The 24,559-nt window shown below is 52.2% G+C and overlaps 3 protein-coding genes across 6 annotated transcripts in view; 2 read left to right on the top strand and 1 right to left on the bottom strand.

Moving 5' to 3' along the window:
- Positions 1–6,676, top strand: part of TFIP11 (tuftelin interacting protein 11) — a 15,223-nt gene extending 8,547 nt beyond the window's left edge. Inside the window, exons 7-13 of the mRNA XM_039225288.1 lie at positions 1,881–2,408; positions 2,491–2,597; positions 3,173–3,341; positions 3,562–3,805; positions 4,261–4,403; positions 4,870–5,035; positions 6,273–6,676. Coding sequence (XP_039081219.1) covers positions 1,881–2,408; positions 2,491–2,597; positions 3,173–3,341; positions 3,562–3,805; positions 4,261–4,403; positions 4,870–5,035; positions 6,273–6,628 — 1,713 coding nt within the window. The 3' untranslated portion in view covers positions 6,629–6,676. The remainder of the gene's footprint in view (positions 1–1,880; positions 2,409–2,490; positions 2,598–3,172; positions 3,342–3,561; positions 3,806–4,260; positions 4,404–4,869; positions 5,036–6,272) is intronic.
- SRRD (SRR1 domain containing) lies at positions 6,596–20,168 on the bottom strand. Its single transcript, XM_039225917.1, has 8 exons — positions 20,150–20,168; positions 19,296–19,818; positions 10,782–10,822; positions 9,129–9,388; positions 8,931–9,029; positions 7,914–8,068; positions 7,472–7,517; positions 6,596–7,124 (listed from the first exon to the last, which is right to left on the bottom strand). The coding sequence occupies exons 1-8, from the start codon at positions 20,166–20,168 to the stop codon at positions 6,903–6,905; spliced, it is 1,365 nt and encodes a 454-aa protein (XP_039081848.1). The 3' UTR covers positions 6,596–6,902.
- The window catches only part of HPS4 (HPS4 biogenesis of lysosomal organelles complex 3 subunit 2), a 26,886-nt gene continuing 21,821 nt past the window's right edge, over positions 19,495–24,559 (top strand). For 2 of the 4 annotated variants that reach the window (XM_039225299.1, XM_039225315.1), the window contains exons 1-3: positions 19,495–19,574; positions 21,014–21,543; positions 23,205–23,295. In XM_039225299.1, coding sequence (XP_039081230.1) covers positions 21,503–21,543; positions 23,205–23,295 — 132 coding nt within the window. In that variant the 5' untranslated portion in view covers positions 19,495–19,574; positions 21,014–21,502. The other 2 variants (XM_039225307.1, XM_039225303.1) reach the window with 2 other exon arrangements.

The raw sequence follows: 24,559 nt of genomic DNA, 5'->3' as shown, positions 1-24,559 counted from the left end.
TAAGTCCATTCCAGGCACGCTGTCCCGTGCCTCCGGTCCTGGGCTTTCCGTTACTCCCCCGAGTGGCCAGAGGACGAGGGTGCGGTTTGGCGTAGGACAGACGGTCACCACGTGGGGCTCTCCAGTGTCAAGGTGCTGTGCGCTTGCTGCCGGCCAGGAGGGCTGGTGAGAAACGCCAACGTGCCGGTCCTCACCTGAGACCAGGGGCCCGTGGGTGGAGGCAGGTGTGGGAGCCCCGGGTTTACTTTTCTCCAGCCGGTTCCAGTGCTCGTGGTTCTTGGGTTGGCCTTACTTCAGGTGCTGGCGGGCCCTGTGTTCCAGCAGGTTCCCCAGGTTCCCCTGTTTTCTTGAATGCTCACCTAAGGGTGCTTTTGTGCAATAACCTTTTCTCATGTTTTGTCTTGTTTTTAAGTTAAAACACAAGTTTTTTATTATCACGGAGCAGTGTATGGCACTTCCTAGACAATTAGGAAATAGAGGCAGAAATATTCTTTTCCTTCCTTCCCATAGGTGACTAGTCTTAACATCTTTTTTTTTTAATTTTTTATCGTTTTATTTGTTTTGGAGACAGAAATAGAGACAGTGTGAGCAGGGGAGGGTCAGAGAGAGAGGGAGATACAGGATCTGAAATAGGTTCCAGGCTCTGAGCTGTCAGCACAGAGCCCGATGCGGGGCTCAAACTCACGAATCGTGAGATCATGACCTGAGCCGAAGTCGGCCGCTTAACCAACTGAACCACCCAGCCACCCCCAGTCTTAACATCTTGATACACGTCTTTCTAGCTCTTTCTCTGCCTAAATATGCATTTTTCTTATACCGAATGTGATACTTTGCTTTTTGAATTTAATCTTTTTTTCTTAAATAGTTTATTGTCTAGTTGGTTTCCGTATAACACCCGGTGCTCATCCCCACAAGTGCCCTCCTCCATGCCCATCACCCCCCTTCCCCTCCCCCCGACTCCCATCAGTCCTCAAGTTTGTTCTCAGCATTCAAGAGTCTCTCATGGTTTGCCTCCCTCCCTCTCCCCCACTATTTTTCCCCTTCTCCTCCCCCATGGTCCTTCACTAAGTTCCTCTTAATCCACCAATATGTGCAAACATGTGGCATCTGTCCTTCTCTGCCTGACTTATTTCGCTCAGCATAACACCCTCAAGTTCCATCCATGTTGCTACACATGGCCAGATTTTATTCTTTCTCATTGCCATGTAGGATTCCATTGTGTAGATGAACCACATCTTCTTGATCCATTCGTCCGTTGATGGACACGTAGGCTCTTTCCATGTTTTGGCGATTGTTGAGAGTGCTGCTATGAACATTGGGGTACATGTGCTCCTATGCATCAATACTCCTATATCCCTTGGGAAAATTCCTAGCAGTGCTATTGCTGGGTTATAGGGGAGTTCTGTTGTTAATTTTTTGAGGAACTTCCATACTATGTTCCAGAGGGGCTGCACCAGTTTGCATTCCCACCAACAGTGTAGGAGGGTGCCCGTTTCTCCACATCCTCACCAGCATCTAGAGTCTCCTGATTTGTTCACTTTCGCCTGAATGTGATACTTTGATCCTATGTGGTGGCTTATTCCCCACTTCCATCAGTACAGCCTCTGCCTTACATGACAGTAGATGTTCGTTTCCACTGAGTAGTCCGCGCTCCGGTTTCACGGCTTTTCCTAGGAAGCGTTGCCCGTCTCATCTGGAGGGAGCCGGTGTGAACTGCGGGTTGCTCGAGTGGTCCTGTCCCCGACCTTCTCCCTGTGGCGGGGGCTCCACCATGGGGAACCGGCTCGTGGGCACTGGTGCCCTGCCTGGCCTTACGCGCACGGTCACAGGGCACGTGTCATGGTGAGCCTTGACTTGCCCCCCCTACTGCCTTCCCCCAGGTCATCGACATGACCGGCCGGGAGCAGAAGGTCTACTACAGCTACAGCCAGATCAGCCACAAGCACAGCGTCCCCGATGACGGGCTGCCGCCGCAGTCCCAGCAGCCGCCGCAGCCCGGCAAAGAGGCCAAGGCGCCGGGCTTCGCGCTGCCCGAGCTGGAGCACAACCTGCAGTTGCTCATCGACCTCACGGAGCAGGAGATCATCCAGAGTGACCGGCAGCTGCAGTATGAGCGCGACATGGTGGTGAGCCTCTCGCACGAGCTGGAGAAGATGTCGGAGGTGCTGGAGCACGAGCAGCGGGTCATCGCCAACCTCAGCAAGGTGCTGGAGATGGTGGAGGAGTGCGAGCGGCGCATGCAGCCCGGCTGCAGCGACCCCCTCACCCTGGAGGAGTGCGCCCGCGTCTTCGAGACCCTGCAGGACAAATACTACGAGGAGTACCGCATGTCCGACCGCGTGGACCTGGCCGTGGCCATCGTCTACCCGCTCATGAAGGACTACTTTAAGGAGTGGGACCCGCTCAAGGTGAGTGGCCGATAGGGTGGGCCCGGCTCGGAGAGGCCGCGCAGGGTGGGGGTGCTCTGGTGATGGCTGCGTCTCTCCCCAGGACTGCGCGTACGGCACCGAGGTCATCTCCAGGTGGAAAAGCCTCCTCGAGAACGACCAGCTCTTGTCTCACGGCGGGCAGGACCTCTCGGCAGACGCCTTCCACAGGTACTGGCACAGGGCCCAGGAGGCAGTTCCACTGAGGGGGCGGGGACTGGCCTCCGCGCATCCGCTCACTCACCCCGTGCTTGCCAGTGTCTGAGTGTTGTGCTGTGCCCGGAGGCCTTCCTCTGGGAGTGAGGCAGACGGCTCAGTCTGGGAGGGGAGAGAGGGGGTAGAGGCATGTCGGGGGTACGGAAGTGGACAAATAAAGCCAGGGTGCAAACCGGCCCCGCGATGCAGGAGAGAGAGGATGCGCACCTAGTTGGGGGATGGGAGGGGCTGGAAGCAGAAGTCTCTAAGAGGAGGGTCGTTGAAGCTGTGACCCGAGAAGGGAGTCATCAGCTGCTCCTAGAGCTCCAGTCAGGGAGGCTCGCGGTCCCAGAGAGGGACCCTTGTGACGCCACAGCATCCCTGCCAAGCAGGCGGGCTCCGCCAGGGGCACAGGCCTGGGGGCTGGGCTGGTTTGCTGTGCTCGGACCCAGTGCTGCTGCTTCCTTACTCTGGAGGGTGGATGGTGGCGGACCGTGTCTACTTCGAAACCCCATCAGTGCTGCTGTCCTGCCCTTTCTCTTCTCCTGCAGGCTGATATGGGAAGTCTGGATGCCATTTGTTCGAAATATTGTCACCCAGTGGCAGCCACGGAACTGTGACCCAATGGTGGATTTTCTGGACAGCTGGGTGCACATTATCCCCGTGTGGATCTTAGATAACATACTGGACCAGCTCATCTTCCCCAAGCTGCAGAAGGAGGTAGGTCCGGAGCCATGGGGGCGGCCGTCAGCAGGGACTGGGGCGCCTGTCCAGTCCCCCCATGCTCGGTTTGTCTAGTGAGACAGAACTGGTGCCGTTGAGAAGATCTCACTCAGTCTCATGGGTGTCTTTGGCCTAGCGGAGGCCTGTGGGCCGAGGCCAGGAGAGCACGTGGCCTCCGGGCATGGACCGCACAGCACCCCGTGAACTGCTTCCGCAGGTGGAAAGCTGGAACCCGCTGACGGACACTGTGCCCATCCACTCATGGGTGCACCCGTGGCTGCCCCTCATGCAGGCGCGCCTCGAGCCGCTCTACTCGCCCATCCGCAGCAAGCTGTCCAGCGCCCTGCAGAAGTGGCACCCCAGCGACTCCTCAGCCAAGCTCATCCTGCAGCCCTGGAAAGATGTCTTCACCCCCGGCTCTTGGGAGGCGTTCATGGTCAAGAACATTGTGCCCAAGCTAGGTAAGCACGTGGGGAAGGTGCGCAAGGCCCAGTGGCCCACAGCCCTGGTGTCTGGCCGGCGGCAACGTGCTCTGTGCCTCGTGAGGCCCGCCCCTGGAGCCCCGTGCCAAAGCTCGGCACACAGCGCCGCTCGGGGCCCAGAGGTGGGGTGTGAATGTGCCGAGTGTTCTTCCGTCACCGCGGACATCCCACTCTGCGCGCCTCCCGCTTCCTAATTGGGCTTGTTTGGGCTTCTGGTCACATGAGAAACATTGGCGTTCTGACATTTTTTGTGGCATTTGATTTTAAATACGTTATTAGTTACTTCTGGGTTATGGAGAAGAATGGTTTTTACGAGCTGCTGTGTCAAGGGCTTGGGGCTGATGTACAGAAATGGATTAGGGACTGGCACTGTCCGCTGAAGGTTCTGCTCTGTGCGTCTGTGGCTCTGCCTTAAAGACTGGCCTTTATTGCAGGCATGTGTCTCGGGGAATTAGTCATTAACCCCCACCAGCAGCACATGGACGCTTTCTACTGGGTCATTGACTGGGAAGGGATGATCTCCGTCTCCAGCCTCGTGGGCCTTCTTGAAAAGCATTTCTTCCCCAAGTGGCTTCAGGTACACCCTGCGCGGCTGTGGCCTTTGAAGGGTGGGATGGTGGCAGGGAGGGTCCCTGGTTTTCTGCCAAGGTCTGACCAGGAGGTCGATTCGTGGACAGCTGTCAGGTACCAGTGCTACAACGTGTGACAACGATAAGCAATAATAACAGCAACCTCCCTTTATTGAACACTGGCAAAACACTTCCTGTGTGTTACCTCTGCTCCTCACACCCAAACTCTGGGGGAGGCACGGGCACATCCCTCTCGTTTAGACGGGAGGATGCAGTTCAGGGAGCTCACGGTCAAGGCACTGAGTTGCCAGGCCAACTCCCAATTCCACACTCTGAATGCCAGACTGTTCAGCCCCTCCCAGCCCCTAGAGGTGTCCCCAGCTTGCAGGACCACACTCAGAACAGACCAGAAGGCCCCTTTGGCAGTTTTGCTGCCTGATGGATGCACGTTTCCTATCTGTCTCTCTTCGGCAGGTGCTGTGCTCTTGGCTCAGTAACAGCCCCAATTACGAGGAGATCACTAAGTGGTACCTGGGTTGGAAGTCCATGTTCTCAGACCAAGTGCTGGCGCACCCATCCGTCAAAGACAAATTTAATGAAGCACTTGACATCATGAACAGGGCGGTGTCCTCCAACGTTGGTGAGTGGGGAGTCTGTTTTGGGCATCCTGGCCCTGAGCGCTGTGCTTCTGAATGCGTAAATGACACAGAACCAGAGTTTTCAGGTGCCCATGGGCCACCCGCTCCAGCACGCTGTCTGGCCCTCCCAGCCCTGAGGGGGCAGGGGCTTCTGCCCCGGCCCGAGTCGGACTGTGGCTGGAGTCACTTCAGGGGGCCTCCTGGGGCCACCTTCGTGATCAATGCCCTGTGGCTCTTCATGCTGTCTGGCACGCCTGTGAATAGCTCTGTGTGCTACTCACGCGTAACGGCTTGCCCTCTACTTGCAGTCAGAGCGCGGCCTGACACCCAGCAGCTGCTAAGCCCGCCTGGCCTGTTTCTGTGTGAGACACTCACACTGCGCACTTGCGTGTCACACTGCACACTTCCGGGTTTTATTAGAAAGCTGGGGGCTGGGTCAGCTACGGTGTGCGTGCCGTACCGTGCAGGCCGTGTCTCTGTTGTCTTGGCTGTGGGCTGGTGCCTGTCCAATTAATATCCATCCCCAGCTCCCGACCAGCTGAGTCAGTCCTGTGTCACGGTGCGCTCAAATCTCTACGCGAAGGCCACCCTGCCTCCCAGATAAGCTCCTCAAGGCCGAGCGCTTGTTCAGGGTTAGCCAGCATGGCAGCTGGGACCTAATTTATATTTCCTGAGGCTTTAATCCTTTGAGTCTATTCCACGAAAGTCAAGTTCATAGGTCATATATTCTGTCTAACGAGGTAGGTGTACTTCTGTGCTCTCACCCAGGTCCGTCAATGGGCCATCCCCTTTTCACATTCTCTAGAAACTCTTCCTCAGCCACTGTGGCCCCAGGCCCCCTCCCAGAGCTGTTCTCATCCACGCCCGGCAGCACCAGGCAGCACCGTGCTGTCCTTCAGCATCTGTTTCAGCTCCCTGGTTGCATTCGGCATCCTTCCCGGGCTGGGCCTGTACGGACTCTCTAGGAACAGAACTAGGACAGGCTGTGTGTGGTCAGGTGTCCAGGGGAGGATTAACGTGCTGCTTCATGCTCATCTCCCCGGTTATTACACATCATCCCGGTGTTTCTGTGGCGGCGGACAGCTGCCAGAGCTCCCTCAAGGTGCTTGCCGCCTGTATCGGTGCTTTGTGCCCCCGAGCCCCCACCCTTCACGGAGTCACAAGCAGGTCTGCCAGGCCAGTCTGTTTCCGTGTGCGCCGGCACACCCGTCCTCACCCCCTCTCCTCTGTGCCCCCCAGGTGCCTACATGCAGCCCGGGGCGCGGGAGAACATCGCCTACCTCACCCACACGGAGCGCAGGAAGGACTTCCAGTACGAGGCCATGCAGGAGCGGCGGGAGGCGGAGAACATGGCCCAGAGGGGCATCGGCGTGGCCGCCAGCTCTGTGCCCATGAACTTTAAGGACCTCATTGAGACCAAAGCCGAGGAGCACAACATCGTGTTCATGCCGGTCATTGGGAAGCGCCACGAAGGGAAGCAGCTCTACACGTTTGGCCGCATAGTCATCTACATCGACCGGGGGGTGGTGTTTGTCCAGGGTGAGAAGACCTGGGTGCCCACCTCCCTGCAGAGCCTGATTGACATGGCCAAGTAGAGGGCGGTGGGCTGGGCATGGGCACGAATAAACAGTGTTTGAAAACAGCCCTGAGAGAGTAGTGACTCCGCATCCGGATGTCCCTATGGGTCAGGTTGCCAGGAAAGGACGTGAAGCATCACGCTGGGGAGGCACGTCTGTACCCTGAGCCCTTGCACAGCACGTCCTCCTCTAGGGGAGAAGCAGATGGACCCCTCCCCGCAGTCTGCGGCCTGCCTGCTGCAGAGAACGGGGCTCTGCATGCCCTCCTGGGCCTCGGCCGGCACAGAGTGAGTCACGGCCCAGTCGGGCTGGCAGCAGAGGGACCGCTCGTCCTGCTTCTGATGATTTCCAGGTGCTCACAGTCCCCATAGTCCGGTTCTTCCCGGAATGCCCACGTGTCCGGGGGGAGTCTTAGCAGCTTCTCTGCCGGGAACCAGTGGACAGACATGTCGTTGAATATGTCGGCATACGGTGGGGTCTGCGGCAGCCCACGCTCCTCCAGGCCTTGTAAAACCTGCGCGGGGAAATTAGGGTGCACACACGGACAGCCGGTAAGCCCCACACCTCGGGGTAACCTGTTACCCCATGTTCCCTTTAAAAAAAAAAAAAAGGACTAGGATATTTTACGTGATCCTGGGTGATGAACTGGAAGGTCCTAGGGTAGGGAGTATGTAGGGCTTGATACCAAGAATGAAGGACAGGCCATCGCTTTCTGTGACAGAACTATAGAGAAAGCCCGCTGAGCGGTGCCTCCACTGCTCTCGCAGAGCCCCTCCCACACATGTAAAGGCAGGATTGTCCCTGAGGGAGACGGGGTCTATGCCCACACCCTGGTCCGTCCGGGCTCCTTTGTTCAGATACCTTGGCCACGTAGGGGTAATTTTTGTGCAGAACCCTCGACAGCAATCTGGAAATTAAACAGAAGCAAACCCATTCTGAGGAGGAGAGCTGAGAAAGGCAGGTTGCAGGAAGCCTGAGCGGCTTAAAGGTAGTGGACGTTCTAAAGAGGGGACGGTGGGGTAGGTGCGCTGCCGAGGAACACGGGCACGCCCCCCAAGCACCCGTGCCATCGAGGGAGATGCAGCGGCCCCCCGGGGTACAGGTGTGGGCTGCGGGAGAGATCGGGCGGTCCCCCACCTCAAACCCCGTCCGACATAAGGGAGGGGAGGAAACCCTGGCAGAAAGGCTCCGCAACTCATTCTGCAGCCTGACGCACGCGGGGCGCCCGTGCCCTGGCGAAGCCCGTCAGCCTCCGCGGGCAAGCGCATCCCCACGGGCAGTCAGCGCCCCCACCGTGGCTCACCTCTCCTCCAGGCCCCGGAAACTGTTCCCGACGACGAGCATCCTGGAGAGGGCGCCAGCCGACCAGTTGCTCCACAGGAGGTTGTTGTACAGGGCCGTCCCGCAGTGCGGCATGTAAAACACGGTGGGCTCGCCGCCCACGCAGCGCCTGCCCTCCTGCGGGCACGCGTGCGCGCGTCAGCCCCCCTGCGGGCACGCGCGTGCCCGCCCCTGCGCTCTTAGGTCCAGGCGAGGCGCGGGGCGGGGACCTCACTGCGGTTCCTTCGCGCGCGCGCCCGATCACACCGTCCAAACCACCTGCGGAAGCACGTGCCCAGACGCTGCCCGCTGTTGGGAGAGGAGTGTCTGCCAGGGCTCAGAAATGTCATGCGCCAGCTGTTTGGGGCATGCGGGGCGCATCTACCCGCCACTCGGCCAGACGCTACGGGCTGACTCGGCTACAGCGTCAAAGATGTTCTGTCCCCTCCCCTCCTCTCGCCCAGGACGGCAAATTCCAACCAGAAGGCCCTCATTTGAGGCACCGAGATCCTGTAGCCCTTCATTATTTAATCCCACAGTAAATACCAATTTACTAAATTACCGGTAATTCCTGGACTCAGAATTCTCACAAGAATTTTGCAAAAGGGGCGCCTGGGTGGCTGAGTCAGTTAAGGGTTGCCTCTTGCTTTTGGCTCGTGATCCACAATCTGTGGGTTCGAGCCCCGCAATGGGCTCGGCAGTCCCAGTGCAGAGCCTGTTTGGTTCTCTCTCTCTCCCTCTGCCCCTCCGCGCTTGCACTCCGCGCTTGCACTCTCTCAAAAGATACAAACTTAAAAAAATAAAGGAATTTTGCAAATATAACAGGTTTCAGTTCATGCCATTTGTACAATTCATTTTTCTGTGATGGGTCCTGATGGGTCACACCTTCCAGGCACTGGGAAGGCAAGTGCGGGGTGGGAAGGGATGACTGAGGTCTGGGAACATGTCCACACGGCACGGCCTGGGGTTCCAGGTACACAGCCCCCCCCAACCCCCTCACCTCATTCTCACTGAGGACAGTCACGCCGAGGCCATCCAGAACTGCAATCTCTAGCTGGCTAAACAGAGGGTCGTACACCCAGCAGTGCCTCCGGGGAATCTGCAGAAGGGGAGAATGAGTCCCATCAACCTAGTGGCGCGTGTGCACACCGTGTGCGAGACCAACGGAGGGGCGGGAGGGAAGAGCCCGAGACCTCACCTGGCACTTCTCCAGGAAGAGAAGCAAAAACGCTAGCTGGTTTCTGGCTATGACGCAGGTGGCAAAGTTCCCAAGGCCGTAACACACACACTTCAAATGGCGGGACCCCGGGACCAGGGTGTCCCCTGGGACGGAGCCCGGGGCTGCATCCGACGCATCTGGCGAGGAGTCGAGGTGCAGGTTTCCGAGGGCTTCCGAGAGAGCCCTCCCTGGGGCCTCCAGTTGTGCCAGATGTTGTGTAAGACAGCCGTTGATGGTTTCTGAAAGGGCAGCCCCCGGGCCCAGTCAGAGGGCACGCTCCACGCAGGCGCGCACCCAGGGAGGAAAGCTCGGTCAGCAAAGGCCTCAGCTGCTCGGAGACAAGGCTGCGGGGCCTCGCTCCCAACCGTGCCTGGGACTGCGGCCACGCCCGCCCACACGGACAGGCTGTCGCGGTCCTGGGTGCCCCGGCCTGCAGCCCCGCGGATGCCCGCGGCCCTGCAGATGATGCCCGCGGCCCCACGGATGCCCACGGCAAAATCTAGGTTTCGTCTCTGGACACAGTTTCCACCTAAAACTCTCCTGTGAACTCCTACCTTAGTAGGAGGTATCTGGTAAATGCAGGCTGCTCTGAAGCACCCACTTTTTTGATGGTAACAAAGAACAGAGGAGCAGAGCTCTCAAAATCACACCCCAGAAGGCTGGGAATGGGAATATGTAATGTGTAAAAAGATGGAAGAATAAGAGGTAGACTGGGGCTTTTGGAGTCTAAAGAAAAATACTCTGCCTAAATCTCGTACAGCAGTGGATTTTCTTGTCTCTCCTTTATTGACACTGAACTTATTTGAACAAATCTGTACACAAAAAAACAAAAGGCCATACGTTCCCACAATAAGACAGCGCTTTTCACTTATTAGCAAAGAGATCTGTAAGTGAGACCCCTGGCTGGGAAAGGGCACGTGAAAAACTGGCTCTTTCAGTCCTTGCTGGTAAAAGTAGTGGTAAAAGCTTTCTGGAAAAAACTTGACAACGGATATCAAATCAGTCCCTGCCTTTTCGAACAATTCCACTTCTGGGAACATTTCCGAAGAGAATCACCCTAAATTTGGTAAAAAGCTTTATGCATAAAGGTGTTCATTGCAGTTATGTATAATGACTAAAAAAAAAAAAAAAAAAAAAAAAGGAAAAAATAACCAAAGTTCCCTCAATAAAAATCATACTGCTGTGCGTTGACTCCTCACGTTAATATTTACGTTCCCATAGCTTCTGTTCAGCAAGAGCTTACACTGCATGGGGGAAAACAAGTCTACATTGCAAAGTCAGGGAAAAGAACTCCCTGAGTGTAAATTTCAACAGTGACAGTGACAGATGACATGCACTTCCTCCCATGCACAGGCAAGCACTGTTCCCAGGACTGAACCAAATAGCCTCCTTTAATCCTCAAAATTACGCCACAGGATGTGTACATTGTTACCTCCCTTTCAAAGACAAACTGAGGGTCAGACCTAAGTGCCAAGGCACACGGCTGTCGGCAGGAAGTCAGAATCAGAACCCAGAATGTACACTGCTCTGTGAGGAAAATGTCATCAAATGAGGCCTAGCTTCCTTCCTTCGCCCACAGTCAGGCCCTCCCCCCACACCTACCACTCCCAGCCTTGGCCAGGCAGTACCCACCTAGTGCCAGACTCCAGAAATCAGACAGAAGCAGGTCCTCCCTGTTAAGAAAACAAGGCATGGTCATCTCCCAACCGTTTCCAGGATGCCCCACCGGTGGCCCTCCTCCTGACCGTGAGCTGGATGCGGGGAAGGGGATGGAGTGCCCCAGACACAGCGCCCCGCAGTGGCTGAGGCAGGATTCACAGTGGACACGTCCAGAGCCAGACCAGTGCTGCCGGCGCCCCGAGATCAGTGCTGCCGGCGTCCCCGGGGTTGCTGGCGGATGTCCCAGTTCCCAGGGACAGGTCTGGGTCTGTTCTGTGCCCTCAGTCCACACCACCGGCTGGCACGGATGCAGAGCTCCGTAAACAGTTGAAGGTCCACAGATTTGAGGGCTCTGAGTCTCAGTTTCCTCACCTCTAAGATAGGGAAAAGAATCATACCTGTCAAGCAGGGTGATCAAAGGGAGCGAATGAGTCAATACACAGTGCAGTGCCTTGCATTCAGCAGGTGCTTAATAAACAGTCTTTGCTATCACAAGTAATTCCAAGGTGACAGTGAGAGGAGAGACAAAACCAGTGTCTAGGCTTTCTTTATTCAAGTCAGCCGGCTTGTGCAAATCCAGAGCAGAACACAGTCAACAGGGATTTAAAACGAATTGATGAATTTGTCCAATCAAAAGATATACAGTGACTGGAAACACAAACCCATCCATGTGCTGCCCAGAAAAGACACACTTTGGACATAAGAACAACACAGACTGAAAATGAGGAGACAGAAAAGATGTTCTGGGAAAGTGGAAACCAAAAGGGAGCTGGGAGAGCTATACTTATATCAGACAAAATTGAATTCAACATGCAGGCATACCAACATTTTTGGGATCCAGCAAAAATGGTTCTAAGTGGGAAGTTTATAGCAGTACAGGTCTACCGCAAAAACCAAGAAAAGTCTCAAATAAATAACCAAATGTTACACCTCCCAAACTAGAAAAGAACAAATGAAGCCCAAAGTTAGTAGAAGGAAGGAAATAACAAAGATCAGAACAAAACTAAATGAAATAGGTTAAAAAAAAAAGACAAGAAAAAAAGATCAACAAAAGAACAGATGTTTTGAAAGAGTAACAAAATTGAGAAACCTTTAAGCTAGACACCAAGGAGAGGGAAGGAGGGAGGGAGGGAGAGGGAGAAGGAGAGGGAAAAAGAGAGAGAGAGAGAGAGAGAGAGAGAGGACTCAAAATCAGAAATGACAGAGGAGATAGTATAGCTGACACCACAAAAAACCAAAAGATCAAAAGATCAAAGGGACTACTGTGAGAATACATCGCAACTATTTGGACAACCCAAAAGAGTCAGCCATTTCAGACTTCCCAAAAAACAAAAGGCCAGAACCAGATGGCTTCAATGGTGAAGTCTAGGGGTGCCTGGCTGGCTCAGTCGGTTAAGCGTCTGACCTGGGCTCAGGTCATGATCTCACCACTCATAGGTTCAAGCCCCGCATCGGGCTCTGTGCTGACAGCTCAGAGCCTGGAGCCTGCTTCAGAGGTCTCCCTCTCTCCCTGTTCCTGTCCCTCCCCTGCTCGTGCTCTATCTCTCTCTCAAAAGTACACATTAAAAAAAATTTTTTTTAATGGCAAACTCTACCATTCAGAGGATGAATACCAATCCTTCCCAAGCTTTTCCCAAAAACAGAAGAGGGAACACTTCCAAACTCATTTTCTGGGGCCAGCATTACCCTGATGCCAAAACCAGCCCAGGACACTACAAGACAAGAAAATTACAGGCCAGTGTCTTTGATGAGCTTGGATGCAGACGCGCTCAACAAAATACTAGCAAACCCAATGCACCAATATGCTAAAAGAATCACACACTATGATCACGTGGGGTTTACTCCAGGGACGCAGGGATGGTTCACGGAGCCAAATCAATGAACGCGATTCATCACGTTAACAAAATGAAGAATAAAAAGCGTATGATCACCTTGAGAAATGCAGAGAAAGCATCTGACAAAATTTAATATCCACTTACAATAAAAATTCTCAACAAAGTGGGTTATCGAGGGAATGTACCTCAACACAATAAAGGCCACAGAGGACAAGCCCACAGATAACATCACATTCAGTGGTGAAGTTTCCGCTGTTACTATTTCCTCTAAGATCAGGAATAAGACAAAGACGCCCACTCTCACTACTTTCATTCAAGATAAACTTGCAAGTCCCCACCAGAGCAATTATGCAAGAAAAATAAATGCAAGGCATCTAAACAAGAAAAGAAAGAAGTAAAACTGTCACCATTTGCAGATGACATGTATGGAAAACCTTAAAGACTCCCCCCAAAAACTGTTCAAATAAATGAATTCAGTAAAATTGCAGGACACAATATCAATACACAAAAATCTGTTCCATTTCTATACACTAATAACGAACTACCAGAAAAAGAAATTAAGAAGATGATCCCATTTGAAATTGCATTGAAAAGAATAAAATACCTAGGAATAAACTTAACCAAGGAGGTGAAAGCCAGTATATTGAAAACTGTAAGACATTAAGGAAAGAAACTGAAGACAACACAGGAAAATGGAAAGACAGTCCATCCTCATGGACTGGAAGAATAGTGTTAAAATGTCTGTGCTACCCAAAGCTGTCTACAGATTCAATGCAATTCCTATCAACATTCTAACTGCAGTTTTCACAGAAACAGAACAAAAGATCCCAAAATTTGTATGGAGTCACAGAAGGCTCTGGAAAGCCAGAGCAATCTTGAGAAAGGAGAACAAAGCTAAAGGCATCACACCCCGATTTCAGATTTCTACTACAAAGTTATAGTCATCAAAACAACATAGTATTGGCATTAAAACAGACACACAGATCAATGGAGCAGAAGAGAAAGCCCAGAAATAAACCCAAAAATATACAGTCAAGTGCCTTATGACAACGGAGCCAAGAATATACAAGGGGGAAAGAAGAGCCTTCTTTAATAAACAGTGTTGGGAAAACTGGACAGCCATTTGTAAAAGAATGAAACCACTATCTTATACCGTACACAGAAATGAACCCAAAATGGATTAAAGACTTGAACGTAAGACCAGAAACGATCAAATTCCTCATAGAAAACATGGGGGAAAAGCTGTTTGACATAGGTCTTGGTAGTGATTTTTAAAATCCAATACCAAAAGTAAAAACAAAAGCAAAAATAAACATATTGGACTACATCAAACTAAAAAGTTTCTGCACAGCAAAGGAAACCATCCACAAAATAAAAAGGCAACCCCACCGCATGGGAAAACATTTGCAAATCATGTATCTGATGAGGGATTAACATCCAAAATATAAAGCATTCCTACAACTCAAGAGCAAGAAAACCCAAGCGATCTAATTAGGAAAAATGTCTTCATTTTTCCAAAGAAGACATATAGATGGTCAACAGGTACATGAAAAGATGCTCACCATCATGAATCACAAGGGAAATGCACATCGAACCCACAGTAAGATACCACATCACATTTGTCAAGAATGGCTGTTATCAAAAAGACAAGCAAGAACAAGTGCTGGTGAAGACGTGGAGAAAAGGAAAACCCTCGTTCGCCGTTGGAAGGAATGTAACTTGGTGCAGCCAACTATGGAAAACTGTAAGGAACTTCTCAAAAAAATGTAAAATAGGGGCACCGGGGTGGCTGAGTCGGTTAAGCGTCTAGATTTGCTTTCGGCTCAGGTCATATCTCACGGTTCATGGGACTGACGCCCCTGTCAGGCTCTGTGCTGAACGTGGAGCCCACTTGGGATTCTCTTTCCCTCCCCTCGCTCTCTCTGCCCCTCCCCCACTGGCACCCTCTGTCTCAAAATAGGTAAGTAAATGTTTAAAAACTTAATTTCATCTATGGTATTTTAAGGGCTATGTATATTTGGCCAACTTAAAAAAAAGAACACCGACTTCAGAGTCACACACTTAGGTCTGTATCTGGTTCTGATATCTACTATGACACTGGGCAAGTTACTTAACCTCTTCTGTACCTGTTTCCTCAACTCTGACGATGGTACAAATATTTACCTACAGAATAGTTTTTATTATTTTTTTTAATTTTAAATATAGTTGTTAGAATTAAATGAGATAGAGAACACTTAGAATAGTAGCCAAGACAGTAAGTCCTCAATAAGTACCGTTAAAAAAAATCTTGGGGCACCTGGGTGGCTCAGTCGGTTGAGGGTCAAACTTTGGCTCAGGTCATGATCTCACGGGTCGTGGGTTCAAGCCCCGCGTCGGGCTCTGTGTTGACAGCTCACAGCCTGGAGCCTGCTTCGGATTCTGTGTCTCCCTCTCTCTCTGCCCTTCCCTCGCTTGTGCTCGCACTCAGTCTCTCTCTCAAAAAAGAAATAAACATTAAAAAAATGTTTTTAAAGTCTTATCCTGAACATCTGGTTGTTGCATAATCATCACGAGCATCACCCCTTTTCATAGCTGGACAGCATCTCCTAGTTCACAAAGCTCTTTTATACACACTCTCTTGGTTGAGCCATGGTAAGGTCCTGGGAGAAGAATTTGTTGTTTCTATTTTATAGAGAAAAAAACAGACTTCGAGAAGGAGTGTGCTTTGTTCAAGGCTGCACAGCTAACCAATGATCTGATTCTCAGTCTGATGGAGGATGAAGAAAAACCAACCCAAACACTGTAATAAGAGCCAAAGAAGAACATTACTTGATAAAGGAATCAATGTAACAAGAGAAGACAACATCTGTAAATATTTATGCACCCAGTTTTAGAAGCAACTGAACACGTAGAGCAAACATGAGCAGACCTTAGAGGAGAAGTAGACAGTGGTACAGAAACAATAGTGGATGTTCACACCTCACTTACATCACTGGACAGACCACCCAGACAGAAGATCAATAAGGAAACATCAGCCTCAGACAACATGTTAGACCAGATGGACGTAACAGATACACTCAGAGCTCTCCATCCAAAAGCAGTACACGGAATACATTCCTCTCTAGGGCGCATGGACCTTTCTCCGAGACAGATCACAAAAGCCCCGGGACAGCCAAAGCAGTCTTGGGAAAGAACAAAGCCGGGGGCATCGTGCTCCCTGGTTTCAAACTCTACCACAAAGCGAGAAGGACTGTTGGCATCCCGGCATAAAAGCCGACACACAGATCAAGCGACGGAACAGAAGAGAGAGCCCAGAAATAAACACATGCGTCTATGATCCAGTACCTATGACAAAGCAGCCAACGCACAAGGGAGAAGGACACTTTCCTTCCCAAGTGGTGATGGGAAAACGTCCAGCCACATGCAAAACAATGAAACCGCGCCACTCTTTTAGGACGGATGCAAAAATGAACTCGGAATGGATTAAAGGCGCGAATGGAAGACCTGAAGCCATAAAACTCTTAGCAGAAAACACAGGCGAGAAGCCGCTTGGCCTAAGCCCTGGCGGCGGTATTTTTTGGATCTGGCTCCAAAAGCAAAAATAAAAGAGGCAAAACCGCACGGAACTAAAAAGGTTCTGCCCAGCAAAGAAAACCGCCCCACAAAATAAACAGGCAACCTACTGCCTGGGACAAAGATGTGCACATCACATACCTGATAAAAGGTTAACACCCAAAATATGTAAAGAACTCCTACAAATGAGGACCAAAACCACCAAACAAGGGGATTAAGAAGTGGAAAGATTATCCGAATAGACATTTATCCAGAGAAGACATAGCGAGAGACAACAGGTACGTGAAAAGACGCTCAACATCATTAATCATCAGAGAAGTGCAAATCAGAACAGTGAGATATCATCTCACGCCGGTGAGAAGGGCGGTGTCAGAAAGAGAAATAACAAACTTTGGCGAGAAGGTGGAGAAAACCAAACCCTGGTGCACTGCTGGTGGGAACGTAAGTTGGTGCAGCCGCTGTGGAAAACAGCGCGGAGGTTATTCAAACAATCAAAATCAGAAGCACCTTACAACCCAGCAATTTCCCTTCTGGCTATTTACCGAAAGAAAACAAAAACACCTACATGAAAAGACATACGAAGCCCCTTGTTCAGTGCAGCATCATTTTCGATAGCTCAGATGTGAAAACCGTCTCTGAAAACCGTTCACAGAGAGATGATTTGGTAAAGATGTGGTGTATCTGTATAAAATGAAACACTATTCACCCATAATAAGGAATGAAACCTTGCCATCTGCAAAAACACGGATGCACCCTGAGAGCATTATGTTTAGTGAAATAAGTCAGACAAATACTATATGACATCACTTTTACATGGAATCTGAAAAACAAAGAAAACTTGCTCCTAGATAGAGAACAGACTGGTGGTTGTGGAGGGGAGGATGGGTGTGAAATGGGTAAAGGGGGTCAAAAGGTACAAGCTTATAGGGATAAAATAAGTAAGTACTGGGAATGTAACGTACGGCATGGCGCCTATAGGTACTAACACCTGGAAGTTGCTAAGAGAGTAGATCTTGAAAGTTCTCATAAGGAAAAAACCTTGGGGGGCGCCTGGGTGGCTCAGTCGGGTAAGTGTCCGACTTCGGCTCAGGTCATGACCTCACGGTTTGTGAGTTCGAGCTCCGTGTTGGACTCTGTGCTGACAGCTCGGAGCCTGGACCCTGCTTCAGATTCTGTGTCTCCCTCTCTCTCTGCCCCTCCCCTGCTCACACTCTGTCTCTCTCTGTCTCAAAAATAAACAAACACTTAAAAAAAAAAAAAGGAAGGAAGAAAAATTTTATTTTTTTTTTAAATTTTTAATGTTTTATTTATTTCTAGGAGAGAGAGAGAGACAGCGTGAGCAGGGGAGGGTCAGAGAAAGAGGGAATCACAGACTGAAACAGGCTCTAGGCTCTGAGCTGGCAGTCAGCACAGAGCCCGACGCGCGGCCCAAACCCACGAACCGCGAGATCATGACCTAAGCGAAAGTTGGACGCTTAACCGACTAAGCCACCCAGGCGCCCCTGAAGGAAGAAAAATTTTAAACAAAACAAACTTGGATTTGAATAGACAAGCCACCCACCAGCGTTTAGTGCACAGAATTGAAAAATCTGCCCCGGGGCTACCCTCCTGTTCCTCACTGAGGGCAAAGGAGAGCTCTGATGTACTGGGGGTGCTTCATAAACTGGTGAGCGCGTGCAGAGAACAGCATGTAGAGTGCTGGGCTCTCTCTACTCAGAGCAGTGGGGTCCGCACCACATTTATGGGTACAAGAAGGAACACGGAGCTCTGGCGGGGGCGGGGGGGGGCGGTGTATGGAGAAGTCAAGGAGGAGTAACAACGCAAGGTGTAGGGAAAAGTGCCTTAAGGGTTTTCCAAGTCCCTGGGCACACTCCTTCTCATCTGCGTCTTCTGAGATTCTAGAAAAAGTCACTACTGTTTCTTTACTCAGCCTCAGTCAACTGGTCAGCCAACTCCTTTCTCAGCAGTGGTAATCCCTGAGTCCTCACTTTCGCTGTCTCTTGACCTTAATTCTGGGGGACGGGAGCACATAAAATCAGTCGAATTTCTCCTAGCTGTTGATCTGAAGCACTAACAAAAGCTGTTATTTATGGGGCCCGTAAGGACTGCAAATAAATAACGCTAGTAACAATAATGAACAAAAATAGGTGACATTTATTAAAGTGCATCCTCTTTGTTAGGTACTGTTCTTTTTTAAAAAATTTTTTTTAAACACGTGTTTATTTTTGAGAGACAGAGAGACAGAGCACAAGCAGGGGAGAGGGACAGAGAGAACGAGACACAGCATCTGAAGCAGGCTCTAGGCTGCTGTCAGCACAGAGCCTGATGCGGGGCTCAAACTCACCAACTGCGAGATCACGACCTGAGCTGAAGTCAGAGGCTTAATGGACTGGGCCACCCAGGCGCCCCACGGTAGGTAGTGTTCCAAACTTTAAGATACACAGTAAAGCATGGAGGCATGAGGGTTTGGGATAAGCCCGAATAATGGAGAGTTTTGAAACTGCAAAGCTACGGGTCTGAAATCTGGTTCCATACATTAGCGGCGTCTCTAAGACTCTGAGCCCTTTCCAGGATCCTAGCTGTTGGAGATGTTCAAGTTGATAAAGTGTGAAGAATGCATAAGCCAGTGGCAGGCACACAGCAGCTCCTCAATTAACTCACGATGATCATCATGAAGATGTCAATCACCTTCGTGTTGCTTCCCCAGCGTCAGCAATCACAATGACCAACACTGGTATAACACTAATACCAAACACTGCTTCTGCGCTTACCCCGCTCCAGGCACCGTGGTTTACATTTACTAATTCACTGAATCCTCAAAACAAGGCTAACAGGTACTATTTTCAGGTCCATTTCTCAGACGAGAAAACTGAGGCCCAGAGATTATTTAACTTGCCGAAGGTCACGCAGCTAGAAGTGCAGTAAGAGGAATGACAACCTTGACTCCGAGTCAGTCTGTAATAAGCTCCTCGCCCCCGTTAAATCCTCACAACACCCCTAAGGGTTTGCAGATATGCCCACTTTACAGACGGCGAGACTGAGGCTCAGAGCGGTCCTCCCAGGTGCGGAGACTCGGTCCCAGGGCCAACCCCGCACTCACTCGGCTTCTCGGATTCGACGAAGCACGACTCTGCCGTCAGCCTCCGGCTCGGCCTCCAGACGCCCCGCCGCTGCCTCCCCGCCTCGGGGACGCCGCGCCGCAGAGCGCCTTTTCCTGCGTGCACCCGCAGCCTGCCAGGGCTCCACCGCCGCCGCCATGGCCCCTCTGACGTCAGCGGCGCGCGCCGCTTGACGCCATCCCCGTGCGCCAGCTCGCCGGGAATTGTAGGGGGCGGTAGGCGCTGGCGGCGCGTCATCCTGGGGCCTTCCCGCCGCGCGCGTAGGTACCGGGCGGGAGTCGCTGGCGTCCCATCGCCGCCCACCCTGCGGGGCCGGAGCCCTGAAACCCCGGGCTGCTTGGCTACGCCGGGGGGTGGGCGGCGCAGGGACACCGAGGGGCGGGACCCCGGCCGAGAGCGCCTCTCTGCGGCCCCTCCGCGCGCCAGTCGGCCGCGATTCACCCCCACCCCCACCCCCACCCCCGCCCACCGCGCCTTTGCCCACAGAATCCCGGCCCCCCGGAGCTGAGGCCAGACACCTCCCAGTGGCCCTAGCCCGTTCCCGATCGCAGTTCTTAGCGCCCCTTTTCCTGGCCCTCTGACTCACCGAGGCCACTTCCTACACTGCCACCTTCCTGCCTCCCCTTCGTGGCTCTCCCCTGTGGTTACTGCAACTTCTCAGACTGCTGGAGCCCTTCTCTGGTCACATGCCAACACCTGCCCTGCCCCAGGGACAGTACCGGCCTCTTCTGGACCTTTTAGAGATAAGAGGGTAGACCTTGGCAGTGTGGGGCCGGGTCCTACGGGAACGAGGGATGGGGGTTTCAGGCTGCTGTCCTTGACTCCAAGAGCTTACATGCCCCAGAGAACACCATGAGTATGGCCCTGTGGTGCCCTTATCTAAAGCTGAGAAAAGACAGAGATTTCACGGGCCTCAAAGAGTAGGAAATCTATATCCCCAGGAGAATGACGGATGGTGAGCAAGCACTTGAAACCCTGTGGCTGGGCCATCACGCTTGGACAAAGTGACAACAGAAATATGGTTCCGAAGGGACCCCGGAGTTATCTTGTGGAAGAATTACACCCTGTTTTGTTTTCCTGGTGTGTTATCCAGACCAGCGTTGGGAGGTTCCTGGGAGTCCAGTTTTAGTTTGGTGGAAGGATGAAGTTAGCAGTGTGAGCTGCCTGTGTCCCCGGAGGGAGCCCGCCAGAGACCAGGCGAGTTTTGAACAGAGTACGAGAGAGAAGTATTGGAGTAAATGATGCCAGCGTCCCTTCTGACCCAGAAATGTGGTGCTCTGTGTGTGGCCTGTTCTCTTGGAGGTCGAAAGCCACTTGTGAAACTCCCTGTTTTGTTTTGAAAAACTTGCCCAGCTCTGGAACTCACGTCCGGATTACTTTTGAGCTGTCAGGGTGACAGTTCCTTCATTTGAGTTCCGTGATTACTGCACCAGCTGCCTTATTTGGTTAGCTGTCCTTGCCATGCAGGGCTTTTTCACACTAGTTATTTAATTTTATCTTCTGTGAGGCACTTTTGGGCAGAACTGCCCAAAAGAACTGAGGCACTTAAAGTCCTGCCCCCTCCCTCTCTTTTTTTGATCTGAAACACAATTTTCAACTTTCGAGAAGACTCTGTGAAGTATACCGTTTGCCTAGCCCTGCTGGGTCACATGCCGTCTCATGGGGTTCTGAAATAATCTATTCCTTGTGTTTATTTTAGGACCAAGGCACTGATGTTTGGACAGGAAGCCTCACAACGTTTAAAAGCATCTTCCAAACGGCTTTGAATCAGTTGAGCTAGCGATCGCTCTAGAACACTGCCTTCGGCATGCATCTCCCCCGTTGGGCTTTCCTGGCCAGGAGCTCTTTGAAAAGTCCCTTCTGCAGGGAGCCAGAGCACTGATCCTCATGAAACCAGCTTAGTGGATTTCTCTTTTCTGGTAGATTTCCTCTTGCCTTATTACATTCTCTCCCAGGGCTCGAAGAGGCTTGGAGGGATTTGCAGCACCAAAGGGCCTGCGGGAAAGGAAGTAGCACTTTCATGCTGGATGAAAACCAAGCAGGTGATGGTGGGGGCTGATAACTCTTAAGTCTGTCACGTCTGGACGTTCCGGGTCAGGCGCGCTGAGGAGCAGCCGCTGCAGGGGGGCAAGAGGCGATACTGGACGAGAGAACCCAAGTAAATAGGATGAGGGTGACCAGCAAGTAAATGGCCACTTCTACCTCGACGGAGCCAACGTCAGCCTCCTGGTGAGTAGCAAGGTCTGCGTGGCTTATTTCCCAGGGTATTGGACTGATGCCGTGGATGAGCTGCAAATCGCCTACCAGACCGTCTTGATCTCACTAAGGGCAGGATGGGGGTGGGGGGGGTGGGGAAGAAGGCATTTTTCCCAGAGCAGCCCAAGCCAGCATGGCAGCCGCCTCTGTCCAGAGCTCAGACCTTGCAGGGTTGGAGTGAGTGGAGCAGCGCTGGCGGGCTGCAGAAAGGCGGGCCGCGGCCGGGTCACACAGTCGGCTTCTGGGAGAACCTGGGTGTTTGTGATCTTATGTTTGCGAGTGATAAGAAATGGTTGCAGTGCAGAATTACGCCACGAGAAGAGGTCTGGCCCACCTGCCTCTTGAAGGCCGTTGCACAACATCTGCCTGAAACTCCATGCCTTTCTCGGCCCCACGCAGGCTAAGCCTCTCTCCTAATTTGGCTCAGGAAACGTTTCCCTGGGCAATGCCAGCGAGAGGCAGGGTTTCAACAGGAGCAGGATCCAGGGACCAGTTATGTGTATGCAAGGCACGGAGACGCAGCCATTCAGAACGACCCCCAGGCTGTCTTTTGTGTGCCAGAGAGAGCGAGGGGGCTCCCCCCCAGAGGGTGAGTGGGGCCCGGCAGAGGGATTTCTGAATTGAGTTTGACACATTTTTGAGGCTGTTTGATCTGGGCTTGCCCTGCAGGCAGTGCACATCTGGTCCTACAACTCGGGAGAGCAGACTGTGCTACAAGCAAGAGTTCCGCTTATCATCAGGAAGAGAAGCTGGGAGCCACGGAGGGTGGTAGGGGGAGGGTGCAGATCCAGGGAGAAGAGCGCAGGTGACAGGAGAGTGGTCACGGCTCCTCCTGATGCTCTAGCCTACTGGGCGTGCTGTCGGAGAGCTGAAACCCAGGTCCAGCCTTTGGGGGGTCTGCTTTGTGGTGTTAAAGAGGTCATTACAGTCACACTGCAGAGGAGAGCCCATAGCAAAGAACAGAGGGTTCTGGAAGGAAATCAGAAGTTTGGGGACGGGTGGTGTTGGAGTTGTACTTAATGCCCTGTCAGGGCAGAGGGGGCTCGGGGCTCCTCTGTGAGCTCTCATAAGCCCCATTTTTCCTCTTACAGACTCACCATCCTGCGCTCAAGTGACATGTTTACCGTCTCCCTTTTAGTGCCACGGCCCAAGTTGGCAAAGGGATGAGCACACTGTCGCCCGCATTGTTTGTGAAACGAATGCATGGCTTTCTGGTCAGAGGGACATTTCCTGGGATGGCGGTGCCTGGCAGTGGCGAGGCGAGCGGCTGAGGCATCCCCAGCTAATTTGGCTATCAGAGCCTTCAGTGACAGTGTACCCGACCCTGTGGTGGCATGGTTAAGGGTCAGCGTCTCCAACCAGAGATGCCGCCGGGCGCTGTGTCTCCCTCCAGCTCCACTTGGGTCTGATGACGGGGTAGAGACTTATTTTTAGCCTGCCTCCACAGCACTTTCGAAGTGGTGTTTATTATCTGCGTGTAGCCCCTGGATTCTTCCCTCCTCCGGGGCCACCAGAAGGCTGTGCAGATCCTGAGTCATGAGCTCTGCCCGCGCTGGGAAATAGGAAGCTGAGTTCAAAAACGCCTTGGATCACCAGATGAAAGGGAACATGGCTCCACTCTGTTCTCTTGCCAGGTGGAATTATTTTTTCCTTTATGATGGTTCAAAGGTGAAGGAGGAAGGAGATCCGACAAGAGCTGGCATCTGTTACTTCTATCCCTCTCAGGTGAGCGCCCAGCACCTTCCCGTTCGGCGAGGATGCCGCTGCCTCGGTGTGGCGGCCTTTCACGAGCAGAGCGTTCATGTCGGGACACTTTTCTCTGCGTAAGCCAGGCATTTGGCGTTTCTGCTCTCTCAGCCTCCGTTGCGCGGTTTCTTGTGGCTCTGGTCTTGCCGTTCGCTGACAGCTCCGTACGTCCATCCTCTCCCTTTCTGCCGCCGTCCTGATTTTCTTTTCGTGTTTGTTTGTTTTTAAGTTTATTTATTTATTTTGAGAGAGGAAGTGTGAGTGTCAGGAAGGCAGAGAGAGGGGAGAGATCGAGAATCCCAAGCAGGCCAGGCTCTGCACAGAGCCCGACATGGGGCTCCAAATCAGGAACTGCGAGATCAGGACCCAAGCCAAAGTGGGCGCTTAACCCAGCTGAGCCGCCCAGGCGCCCCCACCGTCCTGATCTTCTGTCTGCATCTCCTTGCTCCCAAGTTTTGATGGGCTCTTTTTCTTTTTAGTTTGTTTATTTTAAGAGAGAGAGCACGTGCGCACAAGTGGGGGAGGGGCAGAGAGAGGGAGAGAGAAAAATCCCAAGCAGGCTGCGCACCGGCAGTACAGAGCCGAGTGTGGGACTCGAATTCAGGAATCCTGAGAACCGTGAGATCATGACCTGAGCCAAAATCAAGAGTTGGATGCTTAACTGAGCTGCTGAGGAGCCCCTTGATTGGCTCATTTAAAACACTTTCTTGGGGAGCCGTGAGGGTCCAGTTGGTTAACTGTCTGATTCTTGGTTTCAGCTCATCATGATCTCACGGTTCATGAGTTTGAGCCCTGCATCAGGCTCCGTGCTGACAGCGTGGAGCTTGCTCAGAATTCTCTCTCTCCCTCTCTCTCTGCCCCTCCACTGCTCTCGGTCTCTCTCTCTCTCTCAAAAAATGAATAAGCTTAAAAAAGAATCAACAATAACAACAAAACACTTTCATTCAAATGTATACAGAGTCAGAGAGGAGAGTATGGTGAACCCTCCTGTGCCATCTCCCACCAGTTGGTCACAATAATCCCTTAATGTCATGTGATACTATCTGTATTCTAATTTTGCCTTCCTGTTTTGGACTTACTTAGGCTTTTCTCCTTCCGCCCCTCCCTCCCTCTTTTCCTCCCCTCCTTCCCCCAGTCCTCCTTTCCTAATCAGGATCCAAACAAGGTCCCTGCATTCCATTTGGTTTCTCTGTGTTTCAAGTGTCTTTTATTGTATAACCCTCATCACCCAGCCAGCCGTCCC

The sequence above is a fragment of the Hyaena hyaena genome, unplaced genomic scaffold (assembly GCF_003009895.1).
Source record: "Hyaena hyaena isolate Hyena2069 unplaced genomic scaffold, ASM300989v1 scaffold_19, whole genome shotgun sequence".
Taxonomy (NCBI): Eukaryota; Metazoa; Chordata; class Mammalia; order Carnivora; family Hyaenidae; genus Hyaena; species Hyaena hyaena.
The sequence above is the reverse complement of the archived record's forward strand: the minus strand, read 5'-3'. Positions and strand labels throughout refer to the sequence as shown.